The sequence below is a fragment of the Limanda limanda genome, chromosome 8 (assembly GCF_963576545.1).
Source record: "Limanda limanda chromosome 8, fLimLim1.1, whole genome shotgun sequence".
Lineage (NCBI taxonomy): Eukaryota > Metazoa > Chordata > Actinopteri > Pleuronectiformes > Pleuronectidae > Limanda > Limanda limanda.
The window spans coordinates 27,546,284-27,559,030 of NC_083643.1; the positions used below are offsets into that span (position 1 = coordinate 27,546,284).

Consider the following 12,747-nt stretch of genomic DNA (forward strand, 5'->3'; position numbering starts at 1 on the left):
CCAGCTGAACTCTGCTATTCACTGGGAACACGCAACGTATTCTGCTCCAGCCATAGTTAGTGTAATATATTTTATATACTGTACTATGTGACTATAGCTCAGACTTGTATATAGTATTCAGACCATTCTTGGCAATGTAATATAACATTGTGTTTATCATATCTTTATGGTCATGGCTTACTAATTTACTAAGCAATGTGTTATAGATTCAAGTATTGGTATATTTATTTATCACAGAAGCATTTATATATATCTGGTGGAATATATGGTGGAAAACACTCTCACTTCGACAGTTGCCGCAAGGTTTCTATGTAGGTTGCTTTCCAATATCATTGTCTGTTGCACCTGACAGTGAAAGATCACCTGCTAATGGCTTTAATATTTAATCTCTCAGTGCCTGTCATTCCCAATGACCATCTTGCATATTAGTCCTGGACTGCTTTTCTTTAGAGCAGTGGTCACCAACCTTTTCAAACCCAAGATCCCTTGTTTATTTCAGACGTAATCTGAGATCTACCACCCTGATATCTTCCCAAAAAGAACACTTAGGAGGGTCACATTTATTATTTAGCGATATGAGCATAAATATACACAAAGACAGTCAGTGTGGCAACTTTATCTATTCAATTCAACATGTTAACATTGATATCAATTCATATTTACAGCATCTGTTCAATGCACAATATTTAGCTCCATTTCAACAATATGTGGTGCAGAGGAGCTGCTGCTGCAGTACAATGTTTTTTACATAGGCTTTGCCTTGAATATCTCCATAAATATGACTTTCCTTTTATAAAAGTAGTCCTGTTTACTTAAATATATAACAGTACAGTATGAAGCTTTGCATCTTCAACTCCTGCAAATATTTAACAATAAAAAAAGCCGCATAAGGAAAGTGTTGCAACCTTTTATGTTTAGAGATTAAATCTCAGGTGAAAGATAATTTCTCTGTTTATTCTGCAGTCAACTACAATGTTTATCTGTCAATGTGACAAATGTATTTCCCCAAACACTTCCAGAACCCTTTTCAAAGTGAAAGCACTCCAGCTGTTCACTTTCTGAATTCATTCCTTTGTTCTAAAGGGGCTTTGATTGTTATCAAAGACTGGAAGATGCAAGTCTACAAACAGTAGGGTACTGTCATTTAGTTTAGCACATGATGCGACGTGTATTGAGGGAAATGCAGTAGATAACCCAGCAGCTCTGCTTCCAGTACATCACGCACGTGTGAACAACAGACCGACACACGGCTGATCTAAAGAGCAACATCAGCCTGTGAGTCCAGGGTGTTCGGGAGTCGACAGTGAAGGCTTTAGAGATCGAGCGGTAGATCGCGATCAACGAGTTGGCGACAGCTGCTTTAGGTAGACGTTTTTAGCATTTAACTTAATCTAACCTACACCATTCCCTCTTTATTTGTGTCACCACACAGCACTGACCGATGTGCTATTAACATTTCCAAATTGTTTGGGGTCCTCTATTACTGATTGTCTAAAAGGGCTGTTTTAGTTTGCAGATCTTTTTCGACAGAGGGCTCATAGCTCCCCAGTATAAGAATTTATTTTTATGATATTTTTGGGAATGAGCTTTTCCTTCACAAACAAAATTGAGCAGGCAGCCTTATGTAGCAGTTTTATTGGTGTTATGCTAATGAGCAAATATTGCACCTCCTCTTAATGAGGCAGTGTTCATCAGTCTGTAAAAAGCAATTTTCACCGAAATTGTTTAGTCGAGAGTTTGGTGGTTTGGAAGATTTCCTTAAATGTAACAAATATGGTGAAATATTATGTGTGAAATATTTGATGCACGTTTTCAAATTGCAGACACCAGACAAATGATGACTGAGACCATTTCATGAAAATGTCATGAGTTTTCAAGAGAACAGTGGCGTTAGTCATTTGGCAGAAAGTTCTTTATTAATTTCTGTCTGTCAAACTGTTAAATCCAAATCTTTTAGATCTTCATCACAGTGAGACATGTGGTGCATGTTGCATTTTTATATGTATAATGTATTCTATATATACTTTGTATATATTGACAGCAGTATCTGCTTGGGTTTTATTTCTGGGTATTTCGGCTTCCTCACAGTCAAAAAAACATGCTGATTGGAGTTAGGTTAATTGGAGACTCTAAATAGTTCTTATAGGTGGGAATGTGACAGTGAACAGTTTTTTGTCTCTGCTTGTTGGCCTAGGGATGCACTGGCAACCTCTCACCCAATGTCGGCTGGGACTGGCTCCAGCTGCCCCTTGGTCCTCAAAGGATAAGCTGTATGGATGAATAGATCTATGCCTTTTTTTTATTATTATATAGAAGATTTAAAATTGCAGATTTGCTCATATACTGTATGCAGTTACGCCTGTTAGGTTTGGTAAAGACTACCATTTAAGAAATAAATAAAATAACCTTGTTTCCTTGGAATTTAGCGTTGCAATTGTGCAGGATTCGTAAAAACAAAACATAGAACTATTATTAGATATCAATTTTTGTTAAGGATGAGGGGAAAGTTTGGTATGTATGACTGCGTGTGTCATACAGAAGGACAGCTGAAAAGAAAGAAAGAAAAAACAGCCATAAATGTCTCTCAGGTGGATATTTCACACAACAGGCCACAATGGATGGATATGTTAATTTCGGTTTTCAAGTGTGCACACAGAGGTATTGAATAGTTGAAACCCAAGTGAGGCTGACTCCTGGGGCGAGTGATCGATGTGTGAGTGGTCATTGAACTGAGCTTAGAGGTAGTTTGTATTTTATCAGGCATCTCCAGGGCTTTGCAGCAGTGGAACAAAAGCGCAGGCTGATGACTAATTGCTAGCAAAGAAAAGACCGACGTTACATGTGTGGACTGCTACTGCTGTTTAGGGGCTTTTTCTCACCTCAGTCTCGGGTGTACAGTTTCTATGTGGAGTTTGCAAAGCCTATTGCGGGTGAGCCTGCGGTGTTCAGTCAATGCAATAGATTTTATTGCAACTTATAAGACTCCTGGTATGAATAAATTTAGCTGTCAGTGTCAGATTGGAACACTGGGGTCTAACCACTGCCTCTCTGGTTATAGGACGACCCGCTCTACCCCCTGTAAATCTGTTATAGATTTGTAAAACCTCAATAAATTAATGTCTCAAAAATGATGAAAATTAGTTCAGTCAGCACTTCTAATACACTCAAACGATGAATATCATAAGCATCTCAGAGGTAAATATTCTTGCACATGTTGAAATGGATGCATTAGATTGTACAAGCGTACAATAGATAGATATTGTGACCAGTTTGTGCATCAGCTCTCTGCAACTCCCTGCTCACAGCCCACTGCTCCTGGTCCCTTGTTATTTATAGAAGCTTTTAATTGATCAGAGCTGTTTACAAGGAAGATTCAACAACAGACCTTGTGAGCTACAGACTGGTCTTGAGTTCTTCATCCATCATTCATAATGCCCTTGTGTTCTTTAATGGTTGGTTTATAATAGCTTTTAGAGCTTTGAAAGCATCTCAAAATTTGTTTGTGACAAAAACAGAAGGACATCAATTCAAGTTCAAGCCAGTAGCTTTTGTCTCCCTTTTCAGGCAGAACGGAAGTATGGTTAGAGACAACACTTTATTTTTAATATTTGTAAGAATAAAGTAAATTATATATAAGAGTATACATATAAAAACATCTGAGTAAAATAAAGTGTATTCAAATTAATTGTGACAGTCAATTCATAATTTAGGATCTTTACTAGAAAACAGGTACTTTGTTCTGGGATGTGGACATTTTTTCTATATTTTAATCTTAATCTTAATCTTGATTGATTAATATCAACATCTGCTACATGAAAGTAATTTGCTTCAAACCTTGTATCCTAGTATCTCACATATAATCCATTTTACACAGAACTGTCTCTTTTCCCTCTTATCTTCTGTCTCATCTTTTTGTATTTATTGATTGAGAGTGAGTACCAAGCCTGTATAACTGATATGTTCACTCCATGTACTTCAGCGGTTGACAACACTGAGTATACAATGTCCAAATGCATCTCTCATCCCAGGCACATTTACACAAGTAAAGAGAGTTGAAAAGCTTCTGATGCGTGGTAACCTATTGTTTTGCTGCTGTAAGCCCAGATAATTGTGAAAATGTAAGTTATTTGGTAGTTTAGGTTATTTGGAGACTCAAAATCGATCATACATGTGAATGGTTGTTTGTCTCTGTCTCTTTGATATGCTGGGGCTCCTGGCCTCACGCCCAATGTCAGCTGGGATCGGCTTGTTGGTAAAGAAACCCATTTGATTCACATCAGCAATCCCTTGTTGAGCATATCTATATCCTCATCATGTAGTGCATTGAGTTTTTCTCCCATGTGATGTGCTAATCAGTGTATTGAGTCAACCTCTCTGCCAGACTCATTACCCTTCCCCTCTCTATCACACAGCATTAAAAGAAGAATAGATCTGATCGAAGCTCTAGAAAATCATGTCAAACTTGGTCACATAGGTCTTTCATCTTTTGATGCTCAAAATAACTGATCCGGATGCAGTACCACAGGCTGACAGCGTTCTGAGCGAGTGGCTCTGACATGTCGTCTCTCCTGTTTCTTCTCGTGCAGATCCTAGTGACCGGGTGCACAGCATGAGGCTGTTGTGGAAATCTGTGGACAAGATGAGGTGTCTGAGGAAACGCTCCACTATTCCCTTCCTCGGCTTCCTCATCACCTTCCTCCTCTTCCTGAACCTCTACATCGAGGATGGCTACGTTCTGGTTAGTAACTTTTGTCCAGGTTTAAATGTCTAAACTGTTAGTAGCCAGCATTTTTCAAAATTACTTTGGAAATTGAGTTTAATCACTTAGTACTTGTAGACCATCTTGATGTCTGTTAAAACAAATATGACTTTAGAACCAAACAAATTATTTTATTTGTTGACTCCAACCATGTTGTTCTTTTCTATAATTGCTTGTTTTTTAAAGGAAACATGTTAACATTTTCATAACATGGACCCAAGTTGAAATGATCCAGATGATAAATGTTTTATTCATGAGGCCATCAGAACTTGGTGAACGCAGTGCATTATCTATGTTTGTTATTTAATTATTAAGGGGGAGTCCACATTTGCAGCTCTCTGGTGCTCTTCTCAAGTCCATTTACTCGACTGTGCAAACTGCCTGGAGGGGTTTTAGGATTCCTTTGTCTCCAAACGATGGGGGTTAGCTCAGCCACATCAAAACACAAATTATCTCAAGTTTGTACAATATTTAAATGACAACTTTAAAACGACAAAAATTTGGTTTTCCCCTCTTCTGATTTACTCACAGTATAAGTAAACATTTTCAAGATGACTTTCTTGTTCCTTTTCTGCAGTGGTTATGACAACTTGTACCCATTTTCCGCCCCCTGCTGTTGTTTATACTCTGCAGTAATGTTGTGTTTCTCTTGTTGTGTTCCAGGAAGAGGATAAGCGGCAGCTCAGGGAAGCATTAGTCCACCCACCAAGCTCAGAACGATACGTTCACACTCTCAGAGACCTTAGTAATTTCTCTGGAGCCATTAATGTCACGTATCGTTATCTTGCTGGAACCCCGCTGAACCGCAAGAGTAAGTTTAGTGTTTCTTTAGGAGGAAATTACATTGACAAGTTTTTTTTCATCATGAGCTTTGGGGAGTCCCACTCAGTCATAGTTGTGCACTTGAGTGAGGATAGAACTAAAACAAAAAAAATCTGTGATGCTGGGATTCAAAGCACAACCATAAAATGTAACTCCTCCACAGAGATTTTGTACATCCGACTAAACAGCTCTTCTCCTGTGCACAGTGCTTCACAAAACGTTTATTTCTGTTTCAACTGCAACTACATTTCATATTTATATTGCTGATATACAAAGAGAAATTTAAACAATGCATTTATAATTTCTGGGCCAGAAGGGGGCAATGGCCCCAGCTGAAATCTGATATGCCCCGGATATGCCCCTGTCCTGTCAGTCACTTACGACCAATACTAACAATTAACCTGAGAATTGGGTAAGAATTTACAATATTAGGTTTTTTAACAACACAAATTTCTTGAACAAGGAACCATTTTCAAAATATATTCAATGATGTGTGGTTTTGAATCAAAATAAGTAACATGGAATGTCATAAATTTGCATAATAATAATTATTAATATTATTATACATTTTATTTATGGGCGCCTTTCATGAAACTCAAAGACACCTTAGGTGTACAAATAATAAAATAAAAACAGATACACAACAATAAAAACAATACAAACATGAATACAAACAATATACAACAGACTAATAAAAGAACAAGTAAATACTAAAAAGGTATACTGAGTACGCCAATAGGAAGAGGAGAGTTTTAAGCGGGATTTGAAGGTGGGGAGAGAGTCAATTTCACTGATGGCTTGTGGGAGAGAGTTCCAGAGACGGGGGCTGCCGGGCAGGAGGTGTGGTGAGGAGCATGAAGGAGGAAGCGCGGAGGGTGCGGGTGGGTGTGTAGTTGTGAAGGAGGTCAGTGAGGTAAGGAGGAGACATGTTTGGAGAGCCTTGAAAGTGAGGTGGAGAATCTTGAAGTCGGTGCAGTATTTGATAGGATGGAAGTTGAAAGCTTGAGAAAGGAAAGAAGGAGGGATCATAGGAGGAAGGATGAAGTGGACCAGAAGAGGTTTGTTTCACAGAGGACAGCTGCTGATGGATTGTTTCAATTTTAGCATTGAAAGAGTACATGAAGTTGTTGCAGTAATCAGTACATGTCAGGTGCAAGAGCGTCTAAGGCCGGAATGGTATTAACAGTAGAAAGTAGTGTTCTTGTGTTCACATCTCCAGACCGATTAGCATGGCATAAAAGTCTGACTTGGCTTTGGAGAGAGTATCTTTGTAGTTTTTATATGTGATCATTGTACAAGTTTTTACGGATATTGAGACCAGCTTTTCTACGAAGGCGCTCCAGATGACAACCTTTGGTTTTAAGGTGACGAAGTTCAGGGGTAAACCAGAGTAAGAGAAGCAAACAGTCCGAGTCTAGTATAGTGGGGGAAGTTTGACCAGAATACTGTGAAGTTTTTTGTTATACTGAGAAACCAGGTCATCCGGAGTAGATGGGTTAATATTTCTTGGGAGGCTGTCATGTCTATTTGAGAGAGCAGACAAATTGATGTTATTGATATTCCAGAGAGTGCTGGAAGGAGGTGGGTGAATTTTGGAAATTGGCCAATTGACATTAAAAGACACCAATTCATTGTCGGATATGGACAGATCGGATGCAGCACATTGAAGTGGGTTATACCAGAACAGCAGACGAGATTGAGAATATGGCCTTTGGTATGAGAAGTTAGTACAAAACTTTCAAGACATACTGTAAAATCCCTTGTGAGTTTGTTTATAGTGTTGTCCATATGTAGATTAAAATCACCTAATAGAATAACCTTAGGGGACTTGGAACATAGGAGGGTTAAAAAGGCAGAAAATTGATTTCAAAAGTCAGTGTTGGCCTTAGGTGGGCGATAGACAGCAGCTAAAATAATGTGGATTGGCCCATTTATCTGTAAGGCAATATACCCAAATGAAACATGCACAGGACCATTCACAGAGGATACTTTCCACTTTTCATTGTGAAGTATCAGGAGACCACCGCCTCGACCGGTAACACAGGGTTGACCGATGTAACCAAACCCAGGAGGAATCGTTTCATTAAGAAATCAAACGTATGATTGTTGAGAAGATTGTAGAGCAAATGTCCCTTGTTGGTGAGCGAGCGGGTGTTAGATAGTCCGAAGACGAGATTGTTTGTAGCGAGCTTGGCGCTAGCTGGCCTAAGCAGGCTGTGGTCCGTAGTCCATATAGATTTTACTGAAGAACATGGGTAGGCAGACCAGAAGGACCATATAGGCTTTGTGTCATCGTAGTCCGGGTGAAGATGAAGTGCTGATGGAGGCTCAGCGAAGCGGAGTGGCAGCTGGAGAAGTTCCACCGCTGTATATTGAAGTATCGGTGTCCCTTGGTAGAATATAATGGATAAGATGATCCAGATGAATGTAAGCCGTGTCAGCGGCTGGTTGACCAGAATTGTTGCTACACTGAGACTCCAGGGTAAGGGAGTAGTCCTGAGGGGTGAGGGGACAAAGCAATGAGACACCGAACAGCTAAATTGTTAGATTGACGATACTGAATTTATCAGCTCTCATCGAGTAGACCGAGTTTCAGACAAGTGACAGCAGAGTAAGCTGTTGTTCATTTCACTTGAAACAACAGAAATAACAACTGACAAACAAATATCCCCAGGAGCAGCGGCAGCTAGTTGCGGCAGCGTTCACTCCGGCCTCTTATTGGCCCCTCTACGAAATTTTGGCCCCAGATTTAAAAAAATTCTCAATCAGCCACTGACCTCTGTTACAATTTCTCAAATCGTACAGCGATGATTTGACCTAGCAATCCTTACTTTAGGTATTTTTCCTGAGCTACTGCCAAATCAAATGTTTTTCAGCAGCAGATAGACTTTGCTCAGTTGTCATGGTCAAACCTTCATTATGGAGGACACTTAGTCCATCTAAAATTGAGATTATTTGTATAAAACTGTTGATATGTTGATAAATGTCCAAATTTCACACCAAAATCACACATCTGATTTATTTAGGTTCATTTTATGCAGAACTTCCTTGAGCTTAAAATGATACAAAGCAATCATTGAATCTTAAGTTTATTAATATGAAATGTTCATATTTTGTCCACAGAGTATCTTACCATTGGACTGTCTTCAGTGAAAAGGAAAAGAGGGAACTACCTTCTCGAAACCATCAAATCCATCTTTGATCAGTCCAGTTACGAGGAACTGAAAGAGATAGTGGTTGTGGTCCACCTGGCCGACTTTGACCTGGCCTGGTGTGAGAACCTGGTGCAGGAAATCACCAGGAAGTTTGCTCACCACATCATATCCGGACGCCTCCTGGTGATCCAGGCACCAGAGGAGTATTACCCATCGCTGGATGGATTGAAAAGGAACTATAATGACCCGGAGGACCGTGTCCGTTTCCGCTCGAAGCAGAACGTCGACTACGCGTTCCTCCTCAACTTCTGCACGAACCTTTCTGACTTCTACATGATGTTAGAGGACGACGTGCGCTGCTCCAGGAACTTCCTGACAGTGCTGAAGAAGGTGATCACTTCCAGAGAAGGCTCCTACTGGGTGATGCTGGAGTTTTCCAAGCTGGGCTACATCGGGAAGCTGTACCACTCCAGAGACCTCCCACGTCTGGCTCATTTCCTGCTCATGTTCTATCAGGAGATGCCCTGTGACTGGCTCCTCATCCACTTCAGGGGTCTGCTGGCCCAGAAGGACGTGATCCGCTTCAAGCCCTCGCTTTTCCAGCACATGGGCTACTACTCATCTTACAAAGGAGCGGAGAACAAACTGAAGGACGATGACTTTGAGGAAGACTCCATAGATATTCCTGACAACCCCCCTGCCAGCCTTTACACAAACATCAACGTCTTTGAAAACTATGACGCCACCAAGGCATATAGCACAGTGGACGAATACTTTTGGGGGAAGCCTCCATCCACCGGAGACTTCTTTGTCATAGTCTTTAACAAATCTACCAAAATCAGTAAAATTAAGATTGCCACTGGTTCTGACGACCGGCAGAATGACTTTCTTCACCACGGAGCTCTGGAAGTGGGAGAGAAGCTGGTTGGGACTAAAAAAGGAAAACAGTGTTCATCTTATATCACATTAGGGGAGTTTAAAAATGGCAACATTGAGGTTCAAGATGTAGACCACAAGATTGCCTTTGAAATTGAGTGTGTACGCATTGTTGTGACGGCCAGTCAGAAAGAATGGCTTATTATTAGGAGTATAAGTTTATGGACTACACAACCTCCCAGCCAATGAGGACTATACACAAAGACTCTTAGTATGACGTTTAGACTAGGGTTTTTACTATGATTATGATTTGTCGATGTGTGGATTTTCAGGTTTATTTATTTTGTATGTATTTATTAATACTCATTTTGATTGCTTAATCAATCAATAGTTTTTATACCTGCAAGTTGTAACCTTAATGGGACATCTGCCCAGTCTTTAAGGACTGTTCAACTAACCTCAGTGTCCATCAGCATAGGTCTTTTAGATAGTCCATAGTCCTTTTCAGTTTAACATATATGTGGCTGATAAGTCAGTATTATGTTTTTTATGAACTATAATATTGTAATGACACAATCACATTATGTTATTGTTCTATATCCAAGATGAGGCTTACAACATTCTCTCTCTTTTTACCATCAACAAATCCTACAAATAGACCAAATCCATTTTTCATTTGATCATTTTAACATGAATCACCGTGTAGCCAAAGTCTCATAAACATCATTCTTCTATATTCTTTTGTGACATGTAGCCATACCCTGAAAACACGTCCCTCCTAAACCACGGACATACACACACTGTTATTTATTTTGAGTCATCCCCTGATGTACCTTTCATCTGCGTTAATCCACTTTTAAAAATGATGTTCAACTAATGTGGTAGCCTGCTTAAATTTATCTTAAGTAAAATTTCCTCAAAGTTCTGTATTTTTCTAATGAAACATATTATTTGTGACCCATTTTCCAACATTCATGTCTTTACTAGGAATGAATGGGCTCGGGGCTGATTGCCACAGACAGTGTGGGCAAGTCAGAATGTACTGAGCAATAGACTAATATATTATTCGTTTTATTCTTTTCATGGTATTAGTTGACAGTAACAAGTGTGTAGAATAATTCTATTAGCATTTGCCAAACAGAAAGTAACTGGAAGTTATTGAAGGTTTTGTTTTATGCATTTAATCAAATTTGAATCATTAAGCATAGTATGAAACAGTTTATTTTCATATGATTTGCATAATTTGTCATCACATAATGTATTTATATTTCAAAACATCATTGTCAAATGAAATGATTTATTATTCAGTATCATGGTTTTTCAACCACATCAGCTGACCCTGACTTGATAGTATATTATACTTTATTTCATAAGTGCTTGATTCGATTGATTTACTTTAAGAATGTTTTTGCAGGCACTTCAGAAAGCTGCGGCAAGTGTCACTATTACAGTTCTGTTGCTTTGTACAAATATTTTGAAGCACTCTGTGTTTATACATGAGCAGAGAACTGTTAGGAAATGTAATTAAGTATTTTTAAGAAACAGTTCTCATCCAATTATAACTATCGTGTCTCTTGCAATTTCTCATGACTGAAATTAAACCTGCAGCCCTGGGATTTCTCTCTGAGAATGTCCCCATTTGGCCCTTAATTATTTTTCTCCTTGAAACCCCACCAGGAAAGTTCCAGAGGTCATTGCTTCCTCCGATATTCATAATGTGACACCCAACTTTTTCCAGTTTCAAATGTTGCCCCCTGCTGTAATTGTCTCCTCCATTGTGGTGGAGGAGGGCGTGGAAGTAGGCCGAGCTCTCTTACTGGCACTGTATGTTCCGTCCAGGCTGCTGACAGGAGAACAATGTCTGTGTTCACCCGTCGTCTCAAAGAGATGAGATTAGATTGCACAGTGAAGAATGGTCAAGGTGTGCTCTTAGATCTCTATTTTTTTCCCACCACAGAACAATTTTCACCTAGTAAATTGGTCTGTGTTTTCCTCACTCTCTACACCAGCAAAACAACATCTCCCCCGGAGCTATAGGATCTCAATTCGTTCTTACCCCAATATTGCGCTCACACAACTCCAGTGTTTCCTCCCCTACACGGTTGCCTCTCTGTGAGCTTTCCTCTCGGCTCACGCTGTCTGCTGCTGCTTTGGGGGAAATCGGTGGGCTTTTCCCATGAAGATCTTTTCCTAAGTCCACATCTTACTCTATGTTACACAGTAGACATCTGCAAATTCTAACTCATCATCGACATGATCCTCAAAGCAATTCACAACTGTGCTTTACAAATAGCCTTGTCATTTTCCATGTTCACGTAATTATAATCTGTCGTTGAGCGATGTTCAGTGACAGATTGGTTTCCTCATTGAAATGGCGTCAAGGAATCACTCAACAATGCAATAAAGAGGTAAATGTTTACATAACACTGATGTTATTTAGGGACGTGACGTGCGAAACAGATCGTGTTCATAAAGCATGCTGCGACAGATTTGTTAAGTGTTGTGCTGCAGTTGCGATAGCCACCTGTTCTATGTTTTCTCTCAAGGTCTCGATCAGTGTCGAGACATTTCGCAGATTGGCTCGTAGCAGCGCCTCGAAATCCTTCCTCAGCAAATCCCCCCTGTGCTATCTGAGATGAAATTAGAATGGCCACCCCCTCAAAATACGGCTTATTGTTTTTCCCCACCATTTCCCTTGGAATGCAGCTATTCCTTTTGGTGAATGGTTCTGTGACCTGCATGTATCATCTCATCGGAGGGGAACCTATTTGAATGGATGACGCTCAGAATCTCCAATGTGCTGCTTGTGGTATTCTTTACGAGGCGCACCATGTTGCCAATTCAGCCTAGTATTACCTGCTTATGAGCTATAAACACATGATGTCATCACTGGGCTGCTTTACAAGTGTAATAGATGGCTTCGATACGCCTCCTGCCCAAGTTGAGCAATGGTGTTAATAGGCAAGATATATCTGTAGGGGAAATTATCTGGCTTTATTTAAAATAAGAAGCTGTCTTAAACAGGCTGCACGTTGCAGATTTATGGACGGATTTACATCCTGAAGATAACAACAAAAGCTGCATAAATTCTTTGCCATTGGCAGCAAGTTTGGACCAAGACCATTATCGAAATAC

The 12,747-nt window shown here is 39.8% G+C and overlaps 1 protein-coding gene across 2 annotated transcripts in view; it reads left to right on the plus strand.

Annotated features, from left to right (window-relative positions):
- mgat4c (mgat4 family member C) overlaps positions 1–9,861 on the plus strand; it is a 53,875-nt gene extending 44,014 nt beyond the window's left edge. Inside the window, exons 1-4 of one of the 2 annotated variants that reach the window (XM_061077109.1) lie at positions 1,774–1,790; positions 4,609–4,738; positions 5,423–5,570; positions 8,705–9,861. In XM_061077109.1, the coding sequence (XP_060933092.1) occupies positions 1,774–1,790; positions 4,609–4,738; positions 5,423–5,570; positions 8,705–9,861 (1,452 nt within the window). Of the gene's footprint in view, positions 1–1,773; positions 1,791–4,586; positions 4,739–5,422; positions 5,571–8,704 lie in introns of those variants that run through there. The other variant, XM_061077108.1, reaches the window with a different exon arrangement.
- The last annotated feature ends 2,886 nt before the right edge of the window (positions 9,862–12,747 follow it).